The 27641-nt window shown below is 48.8% G+C and overlaps 1 protein-coding gene across 4 annotated transcripts in view; it reads left to right on the top strand.

Moving 5' to 3' along the window:
- LOC134346961 (neuroligin-1-like) overlaps positions 1-27641 on the top strand; it is a 424119-nt gene that overhangs the window by 184732 nt on the left and 211746 nt on the right. For all 4 annotated transcript variants that reach the window (XM_063048865.1, XM_063048864.1, XM_063048863.1 and 1 more), the window contains one exon: positions 2284-2433. In XM_063048865.1, coding sequence (XP_062904935.1) covers positions 2284-2433 — 150 coding nt within the window. The remainder of the gene's footprint in view (positions 1-2283; positions 2434-27641) is intronic.

The following is a 27641-nucleotide window of genomic DNA, read 5'->3' as shown; positions in this document are numbered from 1 at the left end:
GCCGCTCCATTATAGAAAGGAGGTGGAGGCTTAGAAAAGTTGTCAAGAAGAGGGCTACCAGGATTCAAGGGTATGAGCTGTAAGGAGAGGGTTGGACAAACCTAGGTTGTTTTTTCTAGAGCGTTGGAAGCTGAGGGGTGACCTGTTAGAAGTTTACAAAGTAGTCAAATGCGTAGAAAAGGTGGACAATTAGAACATTTTTTTACATTGTACAAATTAGAAATACACCTGCCTCAGACTTCCTTGATAAATACAAAGGATTTGTGTTAATTTTGAGAGGAATGCAGCTGAAACTTGTTGATAGAGTAAAAGTTGGATGGGCATCTTGGTCGGCAGTGACGGGTTGGGCCGAAACTCCTGCTTCCGCGCTGTAAGACTCTCACTTTCAATGACTCTTAAACGAGTGCATTTCAGCAGTGGCAGGTAATTACAGAGATGTCCAGGATCAGAATCAGAATCAGGTTCAATATCACAGGCTCATGTCATGAAATTTGTTGACTGACAGCAGCACATTGCAATACATAATAAAAACGGTGGATTTCGGTAAGAGGTGTATATAGAATATAAAAGCAAGGATGTAATGTTGAAGCCTTATAAGGCACTAGTGAGGCCTCGCTCAGAGTATTGTGAGCAGTTTTGAGCCCGTTATCTAAGAAAGGATGTGCTGAAACTGGAGAGGGTTCTAAGGAGGTTCGTGAAAATGATTCCAGGATTGAAAGGCTTGTCATATGAAGAGCGTTTGATGGCTCTGGGCCTATGCTCACTGGAATTCAGAAGAATGAGGGGGGATCTCATTGAAACCTATCGAATGTTTAAAGGCCTTCCTTAATAGAGTGGATGTGGAGAGGATGTTTCCTGTGGTGGGGGAGTCTAAGACCAAAGGACACAGCCTCAGAATAGAGGGGTGCCCTTTTAGAACAGCGATGAGGAATTCCTTCAGCTAGAGAGTGAATCTGTGGAATTTGTTGCCACAGGTGGCTGTGGAGGCCAAGTCATTGGGTGTATTTAACACAGAGGTTGATAGATTCTTGATTACTCGGGGCATGAAGGGATACGAGGAGAAGGCAGGAGACTGGGGCTGAGAGAGAAATGGATCAGCCATGATGAGATAATGGAGAAGATTCAATGGGACAATTGGCCTAATTCTGCTCCGATATTTTATGGTCTTAAGATCTTATATATTCTAATAGCTAAAAGTTAAATGGGAATATTTGAAGATTTCCATCTGAGCTACTCGCACAACTCACCTTCTTAATGGGTCCACAGGAAGGAACAATATTGTATTCAGCTCAGATCTTTTACCAGCTTTGGAATGTGGGAAGAAACTGGAACACCTGGTAGAAACCCACATGCCTTACACACTCACACACACACACACACACACACACACACACAATGTCAGGATGGAACCCAGGTCTCTGGTGCTGGGCAGCAGTGGCTGCACTCACTGTGCCATTCTGCTATACCAGTTGAAACTGTCTGGTAGTCTGGTGTCCCTCGTGGTCCAATATATTCTGAATCTCTTGTACAGATCTGCAATAGTTAACTACTTCTATCTAACATCTACCTGAGAGCTAATCTTAATGAAGATCTATACTAAAGCACAGTGAACTAACCTACCCGGGTAACTTTTAAAATCTCAGCTGAGAGTGTTTCTATCTTAGGGGAACTTTGGGTGATGGACTGGGCAGCGTCTACACTTAGCAGGAAGGTTCCCCTACTCAGAGGTGGATGATGAGGGAGGGAAGAAATTCCTGTGATATGGAATTATTTTGTGGCCTGGTACCAGTCAGACCCAAGGGTGCTGGACCAGAGAATTTCCATGGCGTGAACATCTCTAACTGCTCATGATACCAAAAGTGAACAGACTTTGTGTTTGGGGAGTCTGCTCCGATAACATGAGACTGGCAAGAAGAGTTCTCCAGTTCAGAGGGAGATGCTCAGAGGAGAAGCTGGAGTTGGTCAGGTTCCAAAGGTGCCAGATTAGAGAGTTCCAACCTGTGGTTCAAAGCAGGGTTCTATAGATTCGCGGGTGGGCAGTACCAGGGCTTGGGTCTGAGGGAGATCTCAAGTCTTCTCAATGAATGAGGGTTGTATGACCTCCTTCTGCTCGATTTCCTACGGTGGGGGGGAGGGGGGTTCCCATCCTGGGGTCGAAGGGCCCCTTGGTTAATGGTCGGGGTCAATCGCATAAAAAAGGTCGGGAGCTCCTGTCCTGTGGGTGAGGCAGCCGGCGTTAAACTGAGCAGCGCCTAAGACCTTGCGTGTTCCTCTCTCTTTCAGATATCAGAGACAGCGGTCCCAAGCCGGTGATGATGTTTGTGCATGGAGGATCATACATGGAGGGAACAGGGAATATGTTCGAGGGAAGTGTCTTGGCAAGCTACGGCAACGTTATAGTGGTCACTATCAACTACCGACTCGGCGTACTTGGTAAGAGCCCCATTCCACCTCGGTCTGTGTTGCACGACCTCCTGTCCACTGAATGTGCTACTGGGTTGTATGATGCATTCACCCAACAAACCCATTCTGACCCTTTGCCCTCCTCAACTAATCGTGTAACAGCGCATCTGTAGTTGCGAACTTCCCATGATTCAGGACATTTACAAAGACAGGTCTGAGAAGAGGGTCCGTAGGATCATTGGGGACCCGAGTCACCCCAACCACAATCTAATCCAGCTGCTACCGTCCAGGAAACAGTACCGAAGCATAAAAGCCAGGACCAACAGGCTCCGGGACAGCTTCTTCCACCAGGCCATCAGAGTGATTAACTCACGCTGTTTCTATGTTACGTTGACTGTTCTATTTATTATAAATTATTATAAATTACTATGATTGCACATTGCACATTTAGACGGAGATGTAACATAAAGATTTTTACTCCTCGTACAGTATGTGAAGGATTTAAGAAATAAAGTCAATTCATTCATTCAATTCAGAGAAAGTGTAGTGCAGGTAAATGATAGGTGCAAACCTATAAAGGGGTGGATTGTGAGGTCAAGAGCCCAACCTAGCACGATAAGATGGATCCTTGACCTCACAGTCTACCTCATTATGTTCTTGCACCTTATTGTCTGTCTGTGCTACACTTTCTCTGTAACTGTAATACTTTATCGTGGAATTCTGTTATTGGTGCAGGGTCTGTTGTTGTTTGTCATCTATACCAATGATTTGGATAATAATGTGACTAACTGGATCAGCAAATTTGCAAATGACGACAAGATTGGGGGTGTAAGTGGACAGCGAGGATGACTACCAGAGCTTCTAGCGGGATCCGGACCAGCTGAAAAATGGGCTAAAAAAATGACAGATGGAACACAATGCAGGAAAATGCAAGGTGTTGCACTTCAGTAGGACCAACCAGGTCTTACACAGTGAATGGCAGGGTAATGAAGAGTGTGGTAGAACAAAGGGAGCTGGGAATACAGGTCCATAATTAATTGAAAGTGGCGTCGCAGGTAGATAGAGTCGTAAAGAAAGCTTTTGGCACATTGGCCTTCATAAATCAATGTACTGAGTACAGGAAATGGGATGTTATATTGAAGTTGTATAAGACGTTGGTGAGGCCTAATTTGGAGTATTGTGTCACCTACCTACAGAAAAAAATGTATAAAAAAAAAGGTTGAAAGAGTACAGAGAAAACGCACAAGGTTGTTGCCAGGACTGGAGAAACCAAGTTATTAGAAAAGATTGAATAGTTTAGAAAGTTATTCCTTGGAATATAGAAGATTGAGGGGAGATTTGATTGAGGTATACAAAATTATGAGGGGTATAGATAGGGTAAATGCAAGCAGGCTTTTTCCACTGAGGATAGGTTAGACTACAATTAGAGGTTGTGGGTTAAGTGTGAAAGGTGAAAAGTTTAAGGGGAACATGAGGGGAAACTTCTTCACTCAGAGGGTTGTGAGAGTGTGGAAGGTGCTGCCAGTGCAAGTGTTGCGTGTGAACTCAACTCCAACGTTGAAGAGAAGTTTGGATAGGTACATGGATGGTAGGAATATGACAATAATAAATCAATTCCAATGACAATTCCAAACACTGACAGTTTTAATATATGTTATTTTAATTTATAGTATATTTTATGTATTGCACTGTACTGCTGCTGCAAAAACAAGTTTCTTGACATACGTCAATGATAATAAACCTGATTCTTATTCAGATTTCATATCCTTTGATGCTTTGCCTGTTTACCTGACAGTCTGTAACTTGCAGATGCTGGAACTCTGAAATACAATAATATAGGTATCCGTTAGTCTCGTGAGACCATGGATTTGGGCCTTGGAAGGTTTCCAGGATGCAGACCTGGGCAAGGTTGTATGGAAGACCGGCAGTTGCCCATGCTGCAAGTCTCCCCTCTCCACACCACCGATGTTGTCCAAGGGAAGGACACTAGGGCCGATACAGCTTGGCACCGGTGTCGTCACAGAGCAATGTGTGGTTAAGTGCCTTGCTCAAGGACACAACACGCTGAAGTAGCGACCTTCAGATCACTAGACCGATGCCTTAACTACTTGGCCACGCGCCAACACAATAGAAATACAATCTGCAAACAGTCTTCAGGTCAGGCAGCATCTGCAGAGAGCAATACGGTCACTGTCTGATCAGAACTGGGAAAGAGAGAGAGAGAGAGAGAGAGAGAGACGGAGGAGGAATGATCCAAGTTGATTTTTAGTGGGAGAGGATCTCACGGAGACGTACAGTGTGGAAACAGGCTCTTCGGCACAACGTATCAGAATCAGAATCCGGTTTAATATCACTGGCATATGTCATGAAATTTGTTGTCTTTGTGGCAGCAGTATAATGCAATACATGATAATAACAGAAAAAAAAACTGAATTACATTAAGCATATACATAGTAAATAGTTAAATTAAATAAGTAGTGCAAAAATAGAAATAAAAAGGTAGTGAGGTGGTGTTCATAGGTTCAATGTCAATTTAGGAATCGGATGGCAGAGGGGAAGAAGCTGTTCTTGAATCACTGAGTGTGTGCCTTCAGGCTTCTGTACCTCCTCCCTGATGGTAACAGTGAGAACAGGGCACGACCTGGGTGATGGGGTCCTTAACGATCAACGACACCTTTTTGAGGCATCACTCCTTGAAGATGTCCTGGATACTACAGAGGCTCATGCCCATGATGGAGATGACTAAGCTTGCAATTCCCTTGGAGTTATTTCAGTCCTATGCAGCAGCCTCCCATTACCAGACAGTGATGCAGCCAGTCAGAATGCGCTCCACGGCACAACTGCAGCAACTAGCAGTTAGTTCCTATACTAAGCTGCTGTGCATCCAGACAGGATGCTTTTAATCAAAGGCAAAATTCAAAATAATGCATAAATACTGAGATGATACTAAGGTATGATATCATCTAAGTATTTATGCATTATTTTGTATTTTGAACATGAGTCCTTGAAAGTGAGTCCATAGACTGTCCATTGCTAGTTCTGAATTTCTGAAGCACTGAGAAAAAATTGGTGAGGGTTGTTTGGGACATACCAAATTTCTTTCCTCTCCTGAGTAAGTAGAGCACTGGTGAATTTTCTTGCTGTGATGGCTGTACGTTTGGACCAAGGCAGGCTGTTGCAGTCCTTTAAATGGTTATTGGACCTGCCTCAACCATTTCCTTTGGCAGCTCATTCCATAGCAGTAGAACAAAGGGATCTGGGAATACAGGTAATTTAAAGTGGCATCACAGGTAGATAGGTTCATAAAGAAAGATTTTGGCACATTGCCCTTCATAAATCAAAGTACTGATTGCAGAGGTTGGGATGATATGTTGAAGTTGTAGAAGACACCGGTGTGGCCGAATTTGGTGCAGTTTTAGTCACCTCCCTATAGGAAAGATGGAAATAGGTTGAATGAGTGCAGAGAAAATTAACAAGGATGTTGCTGGGACTGGAAGACCTGAATTATAAAGAAAGATTAAATAGGCTCGGACTCTATTCCCTAGAATATAGAAGATTTGATAGAGGTATACAAAATTATGAGGGATATAGATAGGGAAAATGCAAGCAGGCTTTTTCCACTGAGGTTGGGTGAGACCTCATGGGTTAAGGGTGAGACTAGAGGTCATGGGTTAAGGGTGAAAGGTGAGAAGTTTAAGGGAAACATGAGGGGAAACTTCTTCACTCAGAGGGTGGTGAGAGTGTGGAACGAGCTGCCAGCACAAGTGGTGCATGCGAGCTCAATTTCAATGTTTAAGAGAGGCCTGGATAGGCACGTGGATGGGAGGGCTATGGTCCGGGTACAAGCTGCGGTGTGGCCTGTTTACAGCCGCCAAGGAGAGAGGCATTGGAACCGGTCCACGCTCTACTGGAGGTGTTTTGGCACAGCATCCGAGCTGGAGTCAGTGCTGCCCCCTAGTGCTTGCTTTGCAGATGACAAACTGTATTGTGTTTGACACCAGATTTCTGCAACATTCATGGACACAGGGTCTTGGACTATATTTTATTTTGTGTGAACGTATTTTGTTGATATCTTATATATGCTTGCTATCCTATGTATGCCTTGTGCTATGTGTGACTGGTGGGACTGTGTTGTGCATCTTGGCCCTGGAGAAACGCTGTTTAGTTTGGCTGTGTTCATGCGTATTCTTGTGTGGTTGAATGACCTTCTAAACTTGAACTTGACCTTGAATCACATCAGTTTGGGGCTGGGGCTTGATGGAGTGCCAGGGGTGGGGTCAATAACCAGAGGAGTTGTGAGAGGAGAGGTTAGTTGGTTTATTATTGTCACATGTACTAATATACAGTGAAAAGCTTGTCTTGAACACCGTTTTGTTTATAGGAGCAGAATTAAGCCATTTGGCCTATTGATACTGCTCCGCCATTTCAATCTGGCTGATCCGTTTCTCCTCTCAGCCCCCTCTCTCCCACATTCTCCCCATAACCCTTCATGCCCTGACTAATCAAGAATCTATCAACCACTGCCTTCAATACACACAATGACTTGGTCTCCACAGCTGCCTGTGACATCGAATTCCACAGATTCACCACTCTCTGGCTGAAGAAATCCCTCCTGAACTCTGTTCCAAATGAATGCCCCTCTATTCTGAGGCTGTGTCCTCTAGTCTTAGACTCTCCCTCCATAGGAAACATTCTCTCCACATCCACTCTTATCAAAGCCTTTCACCATTTGATATGCTTCAATAAAGTCACCCCTCATTCTTCTGAATTCCAGTGAATAGAGGCCTGGAGCTGTCAAACACTCCTCATAGTCTGTGAGACAGTAGGGTTGGCCGGTACCATCTGAGGGGAATAATGCTCATAGTGATTTTTGGCAAGGTATACATCTCTAGAGTTAGAAAATATGTGACAGCATCGCACCAGTGGTAGTTTTATGTGTGCTATCATGCATTTTATAACACTACCGTAAAATAAGCATTTCTGAAAAGTGGTCAATATAAAGTACAACATATATATTTAACCTAGTGGTATTTTGTCATCAGTGATCCCTCAACATTGAAATTTGTCACAATGATAGCTGAGTTCAAGCACTTTTCATCAAATGTGATAAAATTCTACATTGAAAACTATGTCATTGGTGGCACTCGCAGTACAGTACCCGATTTCAGTAGAGTGAATCATTTCATTTTTAGAAAAATATTAAAACCAGTCCAGCTTGGGATTGTCTGATTCTCTGGAATCTGTTTGCCTTGCAAGTGTCCACACCCGGTTCTTCTTGCAGGCAAGAAGAGCAGCTTCTTTGGTTTCCTGTACACAGTGTTCCCTGGTTGGGAGAGGCTGTGGGCCCGCACGTGCACCTGCTACATATACTTCCAGTTCTTGGTCCTCAGTGGTGACTGATCTCTGCTTCAGTTTCTCAATGTGTGGAAGCTCAGCTCTTGGCAGATGTGGCCCATAGACATTGGCCTGTACCACTATGCCATTGACTCTATGTGAGGTACCCTTTCCAGTGAGAGTTTCCGCAAGTCTGTCGATATTGTCCCACGCAAGATTGGTGAAGACATGAGGCTTGATGGAGGCTGGAAGTACAACTCTCTGGTTGGAGGCTGTTGCTAGCTTTTGGAGACACAGAGCAGTGTTGTCCTCTTCAAGTTGGGAGTAAGACACCCCATGCCCAAGCCTGTTCAGTGTTTGGATGAGCTCAGTGTTACCCGTCAATGTTTTTACTGCATAAGGAAGTAGAAGGTTTATGTTGACCACATGTCACAGCAGATATTATGTCCTGACTAAATGACTGAACCAGAGCAGTGACTCTCTGTGTTTGAGTCTTGGTGTCAGGATTTCAAGTGAGCAGTCCAACAAGAAGCCGCTCCAGTTGATCCGGTATGGAGGTATGAGCACTATCTTTCACATCAGAATGCTACCACTGCTGCAATGCCATCACATGTTTTCTAGCACTAGGGGTGTATACCTTGCCAAAAATCACTATAAAAATTATTCCCCCCAGATGGTACCAGTGGCCCAAATTTGGGGTCCTGGCTCACGGACTATCATATGATAAGCCTTTCAATTCTGGGATCATTTTCATGAACCTCCTTTGAACCCTTTCTGATGTCAGCACATCTTTTCTTAGATAAGGGGTCCAAAACTCCTCAGAATACTCTAAGTGAGGGCTCACCAGTGATTTATACAGCCTCAACATTACATCATTTCTTCTATATTCTAGTCCTCTTGAAATGAATGCTAACACTGCATTTGCCTTCCTCACCACCCAGTCAATCTGCAAGTTAACCAAGACCTATCTTTATTTTGGTGTCTTCCCCCTTCCTTTCCAGTCTTGGTGAAGGGTCTCGGCCCAAAACGTCAACTGTTGATTCATTTCCATAGATGCTGCCTGACCTGCTGAGTTCCTCCAGCATTTTGTGTTCGTCACTCTGGACTTACAGCACCTCTCATGTTTATCTTTGATTATGCTGGCTTTTTTAATGAGGCAGTGAGATGTATAGACATAGTCCATAGAGGGAAGGCTGGTTTCTGTGATGTACTGTGTAGGGAGGTGGCAAATTCAGGAATCAGAATCAGGTTTAATATCACTGATGTACATCATGAAATTTGTTATCTTTGTGGCAGCAGTGCAATCCAATACTAAAAATAAATTGTGAATTACAGTAATATATAATATATATTAAAAATGTTAAATTAAATAAGTAGTGCAAAAATAGAAATAAAAAACGTGGTGAGGTAGTGTTCATGGGTTCAATGTCCATTCAGAAATCAGATGGCAGAGGGGCGGAAGCTGTTCCTGAATCACTGAGTGTGTGTCTTCAGGTTTCTGTACCTCCTCCCTGATGGTAGCAATGAGAAGAGGACATGTCCCGAGTGATGGGGGTCCTTAATGATGGATGCCGCCTTTTTGAGGCACTGCCTTCTGAAGGTGTCCTGGATACTACAAAGGCCAGTGCCCTTGATGGAGCTGGCTGAGTTCACAACTCTCTGCAGTTTATTTTGATCCTGTGCAGTGACCCCCCCCCCATCACCCCACCCCCTATACTAGATGGTGATGCAACCAGTTAGAATGCTCTCCACGGTATATCTGTATAAATTTGTGAGTGTCTTTGGTGACATACCAAATCTCCTCAAACTCCTAATGAAATATCATCACTGTTGTGCCTTCTTTGTAGCTGCATCAATATGTTGTGTCCAGGTTAGATCCTCAGAGATATTGACTCTGGAACTTGAAATTACTCACTCTTTCCACTTCCGATCCCTCGATGAGGACTGGTGTGTGTTCCCTCATTTACCCTTTCTGAAGTCCGCAATCAGTTCTTTGGTCTTACTGACATTGAGTGCAAGGTTGCTGTGACACCACTTAGACAGCTGATCTGTAGGGTATAGGAAGGAGAGGATTGCAACATGTGAAAGAATAGGCTTCCAAAATGAACGTGTGGGAATGGGACTTGCAGGAATGCCATGGGGTCTGGAATTTTTCCACTGAGTGTGGAAGGTTGTAAAAGGTGTTTAGGAACTGGAAATGTTTACAATGTAATCTTCTCAAAGTTAAAAGTATTTTCATGGTGTAATTGAGGTTTTTAATTCAGACTAGGTAGTGGGATTGAAGTGACTGTGATGAGATTTGAACTCCTGACCCTAACGTATTAATTGAGGAGTCTAAGCCAAAAATAGAAGCGATTCTAAAGCTGGCCTGTGATAGCTGGGTAGCCCTGCAGATTCACAGCCACTTCAATCCCACTACCTAGTCTGAATTAAAAACCTCAATTACACCATGAAAATACTTTTAACTTTGAGAAGATTACACCGTAAACATTTCCAGCAATCAGTGATACAGCTCTCCCAGACTCTCCTCAGTCTTATGCTTCAGCCCCCATCACTTTATTATTTCTTTTAATTTAGAGACTGAGTGCAGAATAGGCACTTCAAGCCCTGCCACACAACAACCCTAGCCTAATCACGGGGCAGTTTACAATGACCAATTAGCCTACTAACCGGTGTGTCTTTGGATTGTGGGAGGAAACCCACACACTCCACGGGGAGACGTATAAACTCCTTACAAAGGACACTGGTGTTAAACTCTGATCTCCGGTGCCCCGAGCTGTAATAGCGTCATGATAACCGCTACTCTACTGTGCCTCTTTCTCTTGCCTCAGTCTCTTTCAACTCAACACCACGTATTTCTCTCTCTCCCTCTGTCAGTTCATTTCAAGTCAAGTCAAGTTTATTGTCATTTAACTGGATGCACGTGTACCGTCAAACGAGACAATGTTTCTCTGAACCAGGCTGTAAAGCACAGTAGTACACGTAACGCACATTTAAAACAATAACTTAGGAAAATAAGAATTAAATCTATAAATGATTTACCCACAGTTAAACAAAGTAAAGTGCATAAATTAAATATTGTCGGGTACATTACAAATTATCCAGTGATACTTCAAATGCGATGCGGCAGGGAGTTCAGATGCCTAATGGCCTGAGGGAAGAAACTGTTTCCCATCCTGACCATTCTTGTCTTTCTGCATCGGAGTCTCCTGCCTGATGGTAGAAAGTCAGAGGTGCTGGATGGATGGGTGGGATCCTTGGTAGTGCTAAGTGTCCTGCATACACTGTTCCTGATAAACGTCCCCGATGGATGGTAGGGAGACCCCAGTGATCCTCTCAGCTGTTCTCACAGCCCTTTGTAGGGACTTCCGGTCCGATGCTCGGCTGCTCCCATACCAGATGGAGATGTAGCCTGTCAGGACAATCTCAGTGGTGCTCCTGTAAAATGCAGTTAAGATATGTCATCACCTTTCTGGAGACTATTCTCTTTGTTTCCCCGTCCCAGTGTCCTCTCTTGGAATCAGAAACAGGCTTATTATCACTGACATATGTTGTGAAATTTACTGTTCTGTGGCAGCAGTGCAGTGCAAGACTTATTTAAAAATATTACTTTTAGTTACGATAAAAATTAAACAGTGTAAAAGATGAAAATGAGGTAGTGTTCATGGGTTCAATGTCCATTCAGAAATCTGATAATGGAGGGGAAGAAGCTGTTCCTGAATGGCTGAGTGTGAGCCTTCAGTCTCCTGTACCTCCTTCCTGATGGTAACAGTGAGAAGAGGCATGTCCTGGGTGATGGAGGTTCAGGTGGGGAGGCTGTATTTCTCTTTCTCTTTCTTAATTTTGTCTGTTTCCTTCATTGTCTCTTCCTCTTTGTTCTTTCCCCTTTGTTTCTCTGGTTCTCATTCTCTCTCTTTCTATTTCTTTCTCTTTTGCCTCTCTCTCTCTTTGCCATTCTCTTTATCTTCTCTCTATTCTGTCTTTCTCATTCCTTCTGTAGCCCTCTCAATTCTTTTTCTGTTTTCTTCCCTCCTCTGCTTTCTCCATACTCCCTTGTTCATTCCTTTTTATTCTTCTTCACTCTTCTTTATTTATATTCTCTCTCTGTCTCGCTCTTCTCTTTGTTTCTCGCTATCTCTCCCTCTCTCTTTCTCTGTTTCTGTCTCTCTCTCTCATCTCTTTCTCACTGCTTCTCCCTCTATCTGCCTCTGTCCCCATCTCTTTTCCTCTCCCCCCTCTTCCCCACTCTCACCCTTCTCTTTCCCTCCATCTCTCTCTCTTCATCTCTCTCAATCTCTCACCCCTCTCTTTATCTTTTTCTCCTTTCTCCTCCTCCCTCACTTCCCCTCTTTTGTCTCTCTCTCTCCCCCTCAATCCCTCTGGCAACCCCTCCTGTCCTGTCTCTCATCTCTCTCCCTCTCTCCCCGCCTCTTGTATATATCTCTGTCTGTCTGTCTCTCTTCCCCCCACTCTCTCTCTGCCTCTCCTGTCTCTCTCACACTCCCTTGTTCCTCGCTTTAATCTTTGACTGAAGCAGACTACACCGACTCCCGTATACTGACACGACATGCCTACAAGTGAACCTGATCGTTTACAGCCCCCTGTCCGTTGACAGCCTGGTCAAACACGAGTGCAGAGGCAGAGCCCGATGACTCACACGGCAGCGACCTAGCGCTTTCACAGAAGCCGACACCCGGGATGGTCTCATCACTGCTAAACTGAGGCTCGGTGTGGCCAGCCGTTCACTCAGGTGAAGAGCAAACTCCGGACACTTAAAGCCCCTTAGGAGAAGTAACATGATAGCCCAGACCGACACCCTACTCCATTCTTAGAGATGGCCTGGGCTTATTCTTGTCCCATGTTCCCAGATACGGGGACCAGCTTTTGTGTGCATGCTCATCCAGACAAACGTAATGAGGAAAACAGAATGCAAATTATAGATTGTTTACTTGTTTATTTAGAAATATGGTAGACAACAAGCCCTTACGGCCCTTTGAGCCGCGCCGGTGGTGGGGGTCCTTGACGATGGATGCTGCGTCCCTGTGGCAGCGTTTCATATAGATGTGCTCAGTGGTGGTGAGGGCTTTGCTTTTGATGGACTGGGCCAGTATCCACTACTTTTTGTAGGACTTCCTGTTCAAGGGCATTGGTGTTTCCATACCAATGCGACCGTGACAGAGTTTCGTGGAGATGTGCTCGGTGGTTGGGAGGGTTTTACCCGTGACGTAGTGGGCTGTATCAAAGTGACTATTGGAAGGGAAACACAGCTGTGCTGACTGAGCAGGGCTGTGGGAAGTGGGAGAGAGAGCATCGTCAAGGACTAGAGCATGCTTGTCTAATGTAGGGAGGAAAGGTTTGTATACCACATGCTTGCCTTCGTCGGTCTGGGCATTGACTGTAAGAGTTATGAATCACGTTGCAGCTTATAAAACTTTGATTAGGCTACACTTGGAGAACTGTGAGCATCTCTGGTTGCCCCATCACGGAAAGGATGTGGAGGCCTCAGAAGGGGTGCAGAAGCGGTGGATTACTAGCTATAAGGAGAGCTTAAAGCAGGGGTTTCCAACCTGGGGTCCACAGACCCCTCGGTTAGTGGTAAGACTCCAAGAGGAGTTTAAGAGGGTGTTACTAAAATGCAGGGAATTGAGGGATCTGGATCATGGGCAAGCAGAAGAGCTTACTTTTAAGCAACACACATAAAAGTTGCTGGTGAACGCAGCAGGCCAGGCAGCATCTCTAGGAAGAGGTGCAGTCGACGTTTCAGGCCGAGACCCTTCGTCAGGACTAACTGAAGGAAGAGTGAGTAAGGGATTTGAAAGTGGGAGGGGGAGGGGGAGATACAAAATGATAGGAGAAGACAGGAGGGGGAGGGATGGAGCCAAGAGCTGGACAGGTGATAGGCAAAGGGGATATGAGAGGATCATGGGACAGGAGGTCCGGGAAGAAAGACAAGGGGGGGGGACCCAGAGGATGGGCAAGGGGTATATTCAGAGGGACAGAGGGAGAAAAAGGAGAGTGAGAGAAAGAATGTGTGTATAAAAATAAGTAACAGATGGGGTATGAGGGGGAGGTGGGGCATTAGCGGAAGTTAGAGAAGTCGATGTTCATGCCATCAGGTTGGAGGCTACCCAGACGGAATATAAGGTGCTGTTCCTCCAACTTGAGTGTGGCTTCATCTTTACAGTAGAGCAGGCCGTGGATAGACATGTCAGAATGGGAATGGGATGTGGAATTAAAACGTGTGGCCACTGGGAGATCCTGCTTTCTCTGGCGGACAGAGCGTAGGTGTTCAGCAAAGCGGTCTCCCAGTCTGCGTTGGGTCTTGCCAATATATAGAAGGCCACATCGGGAGCACCGGACGCAGTATATCACCCCAACCGACTCACAGGTGAAGTGTCGCCTCACCTGGAAGGACTGTTTGGGGCCCTGAATGGTGGTAAGGGAGGAAATTTAAGGGCATGTGTAGCACTTGTTCCGCTTACACAGATAAGATTACTTTTAATTTGGTTTGGCGGTCAGCATTGCCATGCTGGCTGAAGGGCCTGTTCTTGTGCTGTACTGTTCTATAATATAGAAATCAAATTTGGCTAATTGGCTCATAGAGTCTGCTCCGCTTGGCTGATCCGTTTCCCTTTTAGCCCAGTCTCCTGCCTTCCCCTGTATCCCTGTCTGCCCAGACAAATCAGGAGTCCCTGCCTTAAATATACCCAGTGACTCAGCCTCTATAATGAATTGCTGCCTGTGGCAATGAATGCCACTGATTCACCACTTCTGGCTAAAGAAATTCCTCCTCATCTCCGTTCTAAATGGACGCCCCTCTATTCTGAGGCTGTGTCCTCTGGTCTTAGACTCCCCTACATCCTCTCCACATCTGGCCTATCAAGGGCTTTCAACGTTCGATAGGTTTCAATGCTGTCACCCCTCATTCTTCTGAACTCCAGTGAATAAAGGCCCAAAGCCATCAAGCATTCTTCATATGACAAGCCATCCAATCCTGAAATCATTTTCGTGAACCTCCTTTGAACCCTCTCCAATGTCAGCACGTCCCTTCTTAGATAAGGGGCCAAAAACTACTCACAATACTCCAAGCGAGACCTCACCAGTGCTTTATAAAGGATTAAAATTACATCCTTGATTTTGTATTCAAGTCCTCTTGAAATGAATGCTAACATCACATTTGCCTTACTCACCATCGACTCAACCTTTCGGGAATCCTGCACGAGGACTCCCAAGTCCCTTTGCACCTCAGATCTTTGAATTTTCTCTCCATTTAGAAAATAATCTATACTTCCATTTCTTCTACCAAAGTGCATGACCATACACTTGGCGATACTGTATTTCATCTACCACTTCTTTGTCCTTTCTCTACTTCCTCAAAACTACCTGCTCCTCATCCAAGTCGTTGACATATGAAGTAAAAAGAAATGGTTCCTAACACCACTTGGAGTTGCCCAACCCAGCTTGGCTGACAGGGAGGGAGTCCATGGAGACGTACCACAGAGGAGCAGGAAGAGACCTCCGCATGTCTCAAGCGTGCTCCTCCATTCGATGAGATCACAGCCATCCTGTCTGCGCACACGAGGGGCTCCTGCATCAATTACAGGGGGCCAAAGTTGTAAGAGGCAGAGATGGGGGTGCACAATTGGGGTACAGGGCACAACTTTAAGATGAGAGGGGAAAGGTTTAAAGGAGATGTGTGGGGCAAAGTTTTTCATGTGGAGAGTCTGAATTGGGTTCCAGGAGTAGTGGTAGAGGCAGATACAATAGTGGTGTTTAACACCACTGGTGGTAGTTATTTTGTATTTCTTTATTTTCTTGTAAATGCCTGCATGAAAATGAATCTCAAAGTAGTATACAGAGGCAAATACGTTCTTTGATATAAAATTTAGACTATGAGCAAAATTAGACCATTTGGCCCATCATGTCTGCTCCGCTGTTTCATCATGGCTGATCCATTTCCCTCTCAGCCCCAGTCTCCTGCCTTCTCCCCGCAACCCTTCATGTCCTGACTAATCGAGAACCTATCAACCTCTGCCTTAAATATGCCCAATGACTGGCCACCACAGCCATCAGTGGCAATGAATTCCACTGATACATCACTCTCTGGTTGAATAAATTCCTCCTCATCTCCGTTCTTAGTAAATCTCCCTCTGTTCTGAGGCTGTGCTCTCTGGTCCTACCATAGGAAACATCTTCTTTACATCCACTTCAACATTCAATAGGTTTCAATGAGATTCCCCCCTCATTCCTCTAAATTCCAGTGAGTACAGGCCCAGAGCCATCAAACACTTCTCATGTGATAACCCTTTCAATCCTGGAATCAGTCCCATGAGCCTCCGTAGAACCCTCTCCAATATCAGCACATCCTTTCTAAGATAAGGGGCCCAAAACTGCTCACAATACTCCTAGTGAGGCATCACCAGTGCTTTATAAAGTCTCAACATTACATCCTTGCTTTTTATATTCTTGAACTCTTGAAATAAATGCTAACACTGCGTTCACAGTTTAAGAGGCTGTCAGACAGACACATGAATGTGCAAGGAACAGAGACGTGGACCTTGTGTAAACTGCAGGGACTAAGTTAATCGGGTGTTTATTACTCGTTTAATTAAAACTGTGGGCCAAAGGGCCTCCTCTTGTGCAGTACTGTTCTATGTTCTATGTGCCTGCAATCGTCCGCCGGGGTGGTAGTGGAGACAGAAACAATGGAGGCATTCAAGAAGCTTGTAGACAGATGAATATGCAGGAAATGCAGGGATATTGACCATCTACAGGCAGATGGGATCAGCTAGACTGACGTCATGTTGATGGGCCAAAGGGCCTGTTCCTATGTTGTACTGTAGAACAGAGAAACAAAATGCAAATCAAACTGTGGATCAGGCCTACAGTAGGCCCCGAATGAAGCCTGGGCTCCTTTTCATGGTTGTTTTGCTCTTTCATCGAAAACAAAAATTTTATCAAGCTGCTGTCGGCTGCCAATGGAGGGATTTAGTGAAAGGGACTTGGAGGGCCGATAATCCATTTTAGTTTGGTTGGCATGGAAACGGGCTCGCTGACAAACCACGTGGGTTGGCCCTTGTTCTCACGAGGAGAGATTTCCCTCAGCAAACGGGCAGAGGGAGCTCGGTCTGCAAAGAGCAAGCGCCTGCTCTTGGGTCTTGATTTGCACGTGATTTAACCGGGCTACTTGGAACAAGGGAAGATTTTATATTTTACACCTCTTCAGAGATTGTTTGGCCCATTCAGGCTACCCTAGCTCTCACAGCAACAGACCCACACCTCTGTTTCTGTGCAGTGACTCAGATAAACGTGAGGTGTTGCACCTTGGAAGGGCAAATGCAAATACACTGTTAAGGGCAAGATCCTTTACAGGGTTGTGAGCAGAGGGATCTTGGAATCCAATTTCATAGCTCCTATAAAGTGGCTGCACAGGTCAATGAGGTGGTTAAGAAGGCTAAAGGAACGCTTGCTTTTATTAGTCTGGGCATTGAGTTCAAACGTCAGGAGGTTATGTTGCAACTTTATAGAACTCGAGTTAGGCCACATCTATAGTACTACACACAGTTCCGGTTGCCCCACTATAGGAAGCATGTTGAGTCTTTGGAGAGGGTGCAGAGGAGGTTTACGTTAGAGGCTTTTGAGAGAGGTTTGGATAGGCAGATGGATATGAGGAAGGTGGAGGGATTTGGACATGGTGTGAGGGATTAGTGTTGGGATATTTTTTATTTGCTTTTTAGCTGGTTGGCACAACATTGTGAGCCGAAGGGCCTGTACTCTTCTGTGTTCTCTCCCACTCTCCCTCATTCCCATCAGCTCCTCCCAGGTTCTAGCCCTACTAAACACGAGCATTGTGCACTCAGTGACCACTTTATTGGGAACCTCCTGTACCTAGTAAAGTGGCCACTGGGTGTATGTTTGTGGTCTTCTGCTGCTGTAGCCCACCCACTTCAAGAGTCAACATGTTGTGTGTTCAGAGATGCTCTTCTGCACATCGTGTGGTTATTTGAGTTACTGTCGCCTTCCTGTCAGCCTGAACCAGTCTGGCCATTCTCCTCTGACCCCTCTCATTAACATAGGGGCTGCTTCACCATTTCATTGTGGCTGAATTACTATCCCTCTGCACCCGCGACGGCTCTCCACGCCGGCACTCCTTCTCTGCAACCTGTCCCACATCCCTCCCTTGGCGCTCCACCCTCACCATTCCCAACATCCTTTGTAATCTTCAGATTAATAAACTCGCTCCCTGCCCAATGTTGACAAATACAGTGCTGTGCAAAATTTTGTATATCTGCTGAAGACTTTTGCACAGTTCTGTGTGTGTGTGTACAGACACACAGACACTCACACACACATATATACACACACACACACACACATTCAGAGACACACATATACACACACATGCACAAGCACACACACACACATTCATACACATACACAAACAGGCAAACACAGACACACAGATACAACCATACACACACACACACACACACACACACACATTGACACACACAGACTGACAAACACATAGGCATAGACACGCACACACACACAGACTGACAAACCTACAGACATAGACACAGATACAACCATACACACACACACACACACACACAGCAGATATTGGGGCCACAGCAGTGAAGCAGTCAGTGTAATGCGCTAACGGCTGGGGGCGTCAGAGTTCAGAGTTCAACTCCAGCAACAGCCGTTCTTTCCCATGACTGCGTGGGTTTCCTCCGGGTGCTCCTGTTTCCTCCCACAGTCCAAACACGTAGCAGTTAATTGGTCATTGTGGACTGATGGATGATTAGGCTGGGGTTAAATAGGTGGGTGGCAGGTGCCACAGCTTGAATGGCCGGAAGAGTTTGTTCCGCACTGTATCTCTACATTAATTAATTAATTAGGCAGAGTCACGGAAAAGTCCAGCACTGAAAGGCCCTTCAGCCCTCTCAATCCATGCAAACTATTCAAGTTCCCCACTGCTATCAACCTGCACTGGTCCATGACCGTCCATACCCCTGCCATCCATGTACCCATCCAAGCGTCTCTTAAATATTGAAATCGAGCTCGCATTAACCACTTGCACTGGCAGCTCATTCTTGAAATGCTTTAAATTTCAATTAAATTTCTTATTATAACATACAGTAATTTTTAAATGCATTGCGCTGTACTGCTGCGACTAAACAAGACATTTTGAGAGGTATGTCAGGGATAACGAAGCTGATTCTGACAGCCGCTCTGGATCACTTGCAGCTCTGCTCACTCTCTCCCTGCTACACTCACACAGAAAGTGAGCAGGCCAGCTGCCAAATGAAACATTGCCATTCACATGAAGTCATCGCTGAGAGAGTGCTTCGCTGGCACTCAATCTAATATTTCACTGCGAGGAGGTGTGAAACGTGACATTCAATGAATACGCAGTGTCGTTAGCCAAGAGATACATCCATTTGATGTATCAGCTCCTCTTCCCGATATAGCAACTGGTGAGACATGACATTCAGTTATCCAGATGCGGACTTGTACTGTCTTGGACTCATTCTGCAGAAACGTGACATCAGAGCTATAGGAAAAGGGAAACAACAGGAATTCTGCAGATGCTGGAAATTCAAGCAACACACATCAAAGATCTCTTACTAACTCTTCCCTCAGTTAGTCCTGACGAAGGGTCTCGGCCTGAAACGTCGACTGTACCTCTTCCTAGAGATGCTGCCTGGCCTGCTGCGTTCACCAGCAACTTTGATGTGTGTTATAGGAAAAGGGAAATTGGAAATTGGAAATTGGGAAATTCAGAGAGCGGCAAACAGTAGAGGGTGGGGGCTATCAGTGTTTAGTGGGGGTTGTGGGGTGTGTCAGTGTCACAGTGAGGGTGTGGGGAGTGTCAGTGTTACAGTGAGGGGTGTGGGGTGTGTCAGTGTCACAGTGAGGGGTGTGGGGTGTGTCAGTGTCACAGTGAGGGTGTGGGGAGTGTCAGTGTTACAGTGAGGGGCGTTGGGTGTGTCAGAGTCACAGTGAGGGGTGTGGGGTGTGTCAGTGTCACAGTGAGGGTGTGGGGAGTGTCAGTGTTACAGTGAGGGGTGTGGGGTGTGTCAGTGTCACAGTGAGGGGTGTTGGGTGTGTCAGTGTCACAGTGAGGGGTGTGGGGTGTGTCAGTGTCACAGTGAGGGTGTGGGGAGTGTCAGTGTCACAGTGAGGGGTGTGGGGTGTGTCAGTGTCACAGTGAGGGTGTGGGGAGTGTCAGTGTTACAGTGAGGGTGTGGGAGTGTCAGTATTACAGTGAGGGGTGTTGGGTGTGTCAGTGTCACAGTGAGGGGTGTTGAGTGTATCAGTGTCACAGTGAGGGTGTGGGGAGTGTCAGTGTCACAGTGAGGGGTGTGGGATGTATCAGTGTCACAGTGAGGGTGTGGGGAGTGTCAGTGTCACAGTGAGGGGTGTTGAGTGTGTCAGTGTCACAGTGAGGGTGTGGGGAGTGTCAGTGTCACAGTGAGGGGTGTTGGGTGTGTCAGTGTCACAGTGAGGGGTGTGGGATGTATCAGTGTCACAGTGAGGGTGTGGGGAGTGTCAGTGTCACAGTGAGGGGTGTTGAGTGTGTCAGTGTCACAGTGAGGGTGTGGGGAGTGTCAGTGTCACAGTGAGGGGTGTGGGGTGTGTCAGTGTCACAGTGAGGGTGTGGGGAGTGTCAGTGTCACAGTGAGGGGTGTGGGGTGTGTCAGTGTCACAGTGAGGGGTGTGGGGAGTGTCAGTGTCACAGTGAGGGGTGTTGGGTGTGTCAGTGTCACAGTGAGGGGTGTGGGGTGTGTCAGTGTCACAGTGAGGGTGTGGGTGTGTCAGTGTCACAGTGAAGGTGTGGGGTGTGTCAGTGTCACAGTGAGGGGTGTGGGGTGTGTCAGTGTCACAGTGAGGGTGTGGGGAGTGTCAGTGTCACAGTGAGGGGTGTTGGGTGTGTCAGTGTCACAGTGAGGGGTGTGGGGTGTGTCAGTGTCACAGTGAGGGTGTGGGGAGTGTCAGTGTCACAGTGAGGGGTGTTGGGTGTGTCAGTGTCACAGTGAGGGGTGTTGAGTGTGTCAGTGTCACAGTGAGGGTGTGGGGAGTGTCAGTGTCACAGTGAGGGGTGTGGGATGTGTCAGTGTCACAGTGAGGGTGTGGGGAGTGTCAGTGTCACAGTGAGGGGTGTGGGGTGTGTCAGTGTCACAGTGAGGGGTGTGGGTGTGTCAGTGTCACAGTGAAGGTGTGGGGTGTGTCAGTGTCACAGTGAGGGGTGTTGGGTGTGTCAGTGTCACAGTGAGGGGTGTGGGGTGTGTCAGTGTCACAGTGAGGGTGTGGGGAGTGTCAGTATTACAGTGAGGGGTGTTGGGTGTGTCAGTGTCACAGTGAGGGGTGTTGAGTGTATCAGTGTCACAGTGAGGGTGTGGGGAGTGTCAGTGTCACAGTGAGGGGTGTGGGGTGTGTCAGTGTCACAGTGAGGGTGTGGGGAGTGTCAGTGTCACAGTGAGGGGTGTTGGGTGTGTCAGTGTCACAGTGAGGGGTGTGGGGTGTGTCAGTGTCACAGTGAGGGGTGTGGGGTGTGTCAGTGTCACAGTGAAGGTGTGGGGTGTGTCAGTGTCACAGTGAGGGGTGTTGGGTGTGTCAGTGTCACAGTGAGGGGTGTGGGGTGTGTCAGTGTCACAGTGAGGGTGTGGGTGTGTCAGTGTCACAGTGAAGGTGTGGGGTGTGTCAGTGTCACAGTGAGGGGTGTGGGGTGTGTCAGTGTCATAGTGAGGGTGTGGGGAGTGTCAGTGTCACAGTGAGGGGTGTTGGGTGTGTCAGTGTCACAGTGAGGGGTGTGGGGTGTGTCAGTGTCACAGTGAAGGTGTGGGGTGTGTCAGTGTCACAGTGAGGGGTGTGGGGTGTGTCAGTGTCACAGTGAGGGTGTGGGGAGTGTCAGTGTCACAGTGAGGGGTGTTGGGTGTGTCAGTGTCACAGTGAGGGGTGTGGGGTGTGTCAGTGTCACAGTGAGGGTGTGGGTGTGTCAGTGTCACAGTGAAGGTGTGGGGTGTGTCAGTGTCACAGTGAGGGGTGTGGGGTGTGTCAGTGTCACAGTGAGGGTGTGGGGTGTGTCAGTGTCACAGTGAGGGGTGTGGGGTGTGTCAGTGTCACAGTGAGGGGTGTGGGTGTGTCAGTGTCACAGTGAGGGTGTGGGGAGTGTCAGTGTCACAGTGAGGGGTGTTGGGTGTGTCAGTGTCACAGTGAGGGGTGTGGGGTGTGTCAGTGTCACAGTGAAGGTGTGGGGTGTGTCAGTGTCACAGTGAGGGGTGTGGGGTGTGTCAGTGTCATAGTGAGGGTGTGGGGAGTGTCAGTGTCACAGTGAGGGGTGTTGGGTGTGTCAGTGTCACAGTGAGGGGTGTGGGTGTGTCAGTGTCACAGTGAGGGGTGTGTCGGGTGTGTCAGTGTCACAGTGAGGGGGTGTTGGGTGTGTCAGTGTCACAGTGAGGGTGTGGGGTGTGTCAGTGTCACAGTGAGGGGTGTGGGGTGTGTCAGTGTCACAGTGAGGGTGTGGGTGTGTCAGTGTCACAGTGAGGGGTGTGGGGTGTGTCAGTGTCACAGTGAGGGTGTGGGGTGTGTCAGTGTCACAGTGAGGGGTGTGGGGTGTGTCAGTGTCACAGTGAGGGTGTGGGGTGTGTCAGTGTCACAGTGAGGGGTGTGGGGTGTGTCAGTGTCACAGTGAGGGTGTGGGTGTGTCAGTGTCACAGTGAGGGGTGTGGGGTGTGTCAGTGTCACAGTGAGGGTGTGGGGAGTGTCAGTGTCACAGTGAGGGGTGTTGGGTGTGTCAGTGTCACAGTGAGGGGTGTGGGGTGTGTCAGTGTCACAGTGAGGGTGTGGGGTGTGTCAGTGTCACAGTGAGGGGTGTTGGGTGTGTCAGTGTCACAGTGAGGGGTGTGGGGTGTGTCAGTGTCACAGTGAGGGTGTGGGTGTGTCAGTGTCACAGTGAAGGTGTGGGGTGTGTCAGTGTCACAGTGAGGGGTGTGGGGTGTGTCAGTGTCACAGTGAGGGTGTGGGGAGTGTCAGTGTCACAGTGAGGGGTGTTGGGTGTGTCAGTGTCACAGTGAGGGGTGTGGGGTGTGTCAGTGTCACAGTGAGGGGTGTGGGGTGTGTCAGTGTCACAGTGAGGGTGTGGGTGTGTCAGTGTCACAGTGAGGGTGTGGGGTGTATCAGTGTCACAGTGAGGGGTGTGGGGTGTGTCAGTGTCACAGTGAGGGGTGTGGGGTGTGTCAGTGTCACAGTGAAGGTGTGGGGTGTGTCAGTGTCACAGTGAGGGGTGTGGGGTGTGTCAGTGTCATAGTGAGGGTGTGGGGAGTGTCAGTGTCACAGTGAGGGGTGTTGGGTGTGTCAGTGTCACAGTGAGGGTGTGGGTGTGTCAGTGTCACAGTGAGGGGTGTGGGGTGTGTCAGTGTCACAGTGAGGGTGTGGGTGTGTCGGTGTCACAGTGAGGGGTGTGGGGTGTGTCAGTGTCACAGTGAGGGGTGTGGGTGTGTCAGTGTCACAGTGAAGGTGTGGGGTGTGTCAGTGTCACAGTGAGGGGTGTGGGGTGTGTCAGTGTCATAGTGAGGGTGTGGGGAGTGTCAGTGTCACAGTGAGGGGTGTGGGGTGTGTCAGTGTCACAGTGAGGGTGTGGGGAGTGTCAGTGTCACAGTGAGGGGTGTTGGGTGTGTCAGTGTCACAGTGAGGGGTGTGGGGTGTGTCAGTGTCACAGTGAGGGTGTGGGTGTGTCAGTGTCACAGTGAAGGTGTGGGGTGTGTCAGTGTCACAGTGAGGGGTGTTTGGTGTGTCAGTGTCACAGTGAGGGGTGTGGGGTGTGTCAGTGTCACAGTGAGGGTGTGGGTGTGTCAGTGTCACAGTGAAGATGTGGGGTGTGTCAGTGTCACAGTGAGGGGTGTGGGGTGTGTCAGTGTCATAGTGAGGGTGTGGGGAGTGTCAGTGTCACAGTGAGGGGTGTTGGGTGTGTCAGTGTCACAGTGAGGGGTGTGGGGTGTGTCAGTGTCACAGTGAGGGTGTGGGGAGTGCAGCATTACAGTGAGGGGTGTTGGGTGTGTCAGTGTCACAGTGAGGGGTGTTGAGTGTATCAGTGTCACAGTGAGGGTGTGGGGAGTGTCAGTGTCACAGTGAGGGGTGTGGGATGTATCAGTGTCACAGTGAGGGTGTGGGGAGTGTCAGTGTCACAGTGAGGGGTGTTGAGTTTGTCAGTGTCACAGTGAGGGTGTGGGGAGTGTCAGTGTCACAGTGAGGGGTGTTGGGTGTGTCAGTGTCACAGTGAGGGGTGTGGGGTGTGTCAGTGTCACAGTGAGGGTGTGGGGAGTGTCAGTGTCACAGTGAGGGGTGTTGAGTGTGTCAGTGTCACAGTGAGGGTGTGGGGAGTATCAGTGTCACAGTGAGGGGTGTGGGGTGTGTCAGTGTCACAGTGAGGGTGTGGGGAGTGTCAGTGTCACAGTGAGGGGTGTTGGGTGTGTCAGTGTCACAGTGAGGGGTGTGGGGTGTGTCAGTGTCACAGTGAGGGGTGTGGGGTGTGTCAGTGTCACAGTGAGGGTGTGGGGTGTGTCAGTGTCACAGTGAAGGTGTGGGGTGTGTCAGTGTCACAGTGAGGGGTGTGGGGTGTGTCAGTGTCATAGTGAGGGTGTGGGGAGTGTCAGTGTCACAGTGAGGGGTGTTGGGTGTGTCAGTGTCACAGTGAGGGGTGTGGGGTGTGTCAGTGTCACAGTGAGGGTGTGGGGAGTGTCAGTATTACAGTGAGGGGTGTTGGGTGTGTCAGTGTCACAGTGAGGGGTGTTGAGTGTATCAGTGTCACATTGAGCGTGTGGGGAGTGTCAGTGTCACAGTGAGGGGTGTGGGATGTATCAGTGTCACAGTGAGGGTGTGGGGAGTGTCAGTGTCGCAGTGAGGGGTGTGGGGTGTGTCAGTGTCACAGTGAGGGTGTGGGTGTGTCAGTGTCACAGTGAAGGTGTGGGGTGTAGTGAGGGTGGGGTGTAGTGTACGTGAGGGTGGTCAGTGTCACAGTGAGTGGTGTTGGGTGTGTCAGTGTCACAGTGAGGGGTGTGGGGTGTGTCAGTGTCACAGTGAGGGTGTGGGGAGTGTCAGTATTACAGTGCGGGGTGTTGGGTGTGTCAGTGTCACAGTGAGGGGTGTTGAGTGTATCAGTGTCACAGTGAGGGTGTGGGGAGTGTCAGTGTCACAGTGAGGGGTGTGGGATGTATCAGTGTCACAGTGAGGGTGTGGGGAGTGTCAGTGTCACAGTGAGGGGTGTTGGGTGTGTCAGTGTCACAGTGAGGGGTGTGGGGTGTGTCAGTGTCACAGTGAGGGTGTGGGTGTGTCAGTGTCACAGTGAAGGTGTGGGGTGTGTCAGTGTCACAGTGAGGGGTGTTGGGTGTGTCAGTGTCACAGTGAGGGGTGTGGGGTGTGTCAGTGTCACAGTGAGGGTGTGGGTGTGTCAGTGTCACAGTGAAGGTGTGGGGTGTGTCAGTGTCACAGTGAGGGGTGTGGGGTGTGTCAGTGTCATAGTGAGGGTGTGGGGAGTGTCAGTGTCACAGTGAGGGGTGTTGGGTGTGTCAGTGTCACAGTGAGGGGTGTGGGGTGTGTCAGTGTCACAGTGAAGGTGTGGGGTGTGTCAGTGTCACAGTGAGGGGTGTGGGGTGTGTCAGTGTCACAGTGAGGGTGTGGGGAGTGTCAGTGTCACAGTGAGGGGTGTTGGGTGTGTCAGTGTCACAGTGAGGGGTGTGGGGTGTGTCAGTGTCACAGTGAGGGTGTGGGTGTGTCAGTGTCACAGTGAGGGTGTGGGGTGTGTCAGTGTCACAGTGAGGGGTGTGGGGTGTGTCAGTGTCATAGTGAGGGTGTGGGGTGTGTCAGTGTCACAGTGAAGGTGTGGGGTGTGTCAGTGTCACAGTGAGGGGTGTGGGGTGTGTCAGTGTCATAGTGAGGGTGTGGGGAGTGTCAGTGTCACAGTGAGGGGTGTTGGTTGTGTCAGTGTCACAGTGAGGGTGTGGGGTGTGTCAGTGTCACAGTGAGGGTGTGGGGAGTGTCAGTGTCACAGTGAGGGTGTGGGTGTGTCAGTGTCACAGTGAGGGGAGTGGGGTGTGTCAGTGTCACAGTGAGGGTGTGGGGTGTGTCAGTGTCACAGTGAGGGGTGTGGGGTGTGTCAGTGTCACAGTGAGGGTGTGGGGAGTGTCAGTGTCACAGTGAGGGGTGTGGGGCGTGTCAGTGTCACAGTGAGGGTGTGGGTGTGTCAGTGTCACAGTGAGGGGTGTGGGGTGTGTCAGTGTCACAGTGAGGGTGTGGGTGTGTCAGTGTCACAGTGAGGGGTGTGGGGTGTGTCAGTGTCACAGTGTGGGGTGTGTGTGTGGTGAGTGTCAGTGTCACAGTGAGGGGTGTTGGGTGTGTCAGTGTCACAGTGAGGGGTGTTGAGTGTGTCAGTGTCACAGTGAGGGGTGTGGGGAGTGTCAGTGTCACAGTGAGGGGTGTGGGGTGTGTCAGTGTCACAGTGAGGGTGTGGGGTGTGTAAGTGTCACAGTGAGGGGTGTTGGGTGTGTCAGTGTCACAGTGAGGGGTGTGGGGTGTGTCAGTGTCACAGTGAGGGGTGTGGGGTGTGTCAGTGTCACAGTGAGGGTGTGGGGTGTGTCAGTGTCACAGTGAGGGGTGTTGGGTGTGTCAGTGTCACAGTGAGGGGTGTGGGGTGTGTCAGTGTCACAGTGAGGGTGTGGGGTGTGTCAGTGTCACAGTGAAGGTGTGGGGTGTGTCAGTGTCACAGTGAGGGGTGTGGGGTGTGTCAGTGTCATAGTGAGGGTGTGGGGAGTGTCAGTGTCACAGTGAGGGGTGTTGGGTGTGTCAGTGTCACAGTGAGGGTGTGGGTGTGTCAGTGTCACAGTGAGGGGTGTGGGGTGTGTCAGTGTCACAGTGAGGGTGTGGGTGTGTCGGTGTCACAGTGAGGGGTGTGGGGTGTGTCAGTGTCACAGTGAGGGTGTGGGTGTGTCAGTGTCACAGTGAAGGTGTGGGGTGTGTCAGTGTCACAGTGAGGGGTGTGGGGTGTGTCAGTGTCATAGTGAGGGTGTGGGGAGTGTCAGTGTCACAGTGAGGGGTGTTGGGTGTGTCAGTGTCACAGTGAGGGGTGTGGGGTGTGTCAGTGTCACAGTGAGGGTGTGGGTGTGTCAGTGTCACAGTGAGGGTGTGGGGAGTGTCAGTGTTACAGTGAGGGGTGTGGGGTGTGTCAGTGTCATAGTGAGGGTGTGGGGTGTGTCAGTGTCACAGTGAGGGGTGTGGGGTGTGTCAGTGTCACAGTGAGGGGTGTGGGGTGTGTCAGTGTCATAGTGAGGGTGTGGGGAGTGTCAGTGTCACAGTGAGGGGTGTTGGGTGTGTCAGTGTCACAGTGAGGGGTGTGGGAGTGTATCAGTGTCACAGTGAGGGTGTGGGGAGTGTGGTGTATCAGTGTCACAGTGAGGGGTGTTGTAGTGTCACAGTGTCAGTGTCACAGTGAGGGTGTGGGGAGTGTCAGTGTCACAGTGAGGGGTGTTGGGTGTGTCAGTGTCACAGTGAGGGGTGTGGGGTGTGTCAGTGTCACAGTGAGGGTGTGGGGAGTGTCAGTGTCACAGTGAGGGGTGTTGGGTGTGTCAGTGTCACAGTGAGGGTGTGGGGAGTATCAGTGTCACAGTGAGGGGTGTGGGGTGTGTCAGTGTCACAGTGAGGGTGTGGGGAGTGTCAGTGTCACAGTGAGGGGTGTGGGGTGTGTCAGTGTCACAGTGAGGGTGTGGGTGTGTCAGTGTCACAGTGAAGGTGTGGGGTGTGTCAGTGTCACAGTGAAGGTGTGGGGTGTGTCAGTGTCACAGTGAGGGGTGTGGGGTGTGTCAGTGTCATAGTGAGGGTGTGGGGAGTGTCAGTGTCACAGTGAG

The sequence above is a fragment of the Mobula hypostoma genome, chromosome 5 (genome assembly GCF_963921235.1).
Source record: "Mobula hypostoma chromosome 5, sMobHyp1.1, whole genome shotgun sequence".
NCBI lineage: Eukaryota > Metazoa > Chordata > Chondrichthyes > Myliobatiformes > Myliobatidae > Mobula > Mobula hypostoma.
Note: the sequence above shows the minus strand (reverse complement) of the source record. Positions and strands in the feature narration are given on the sequence as shown.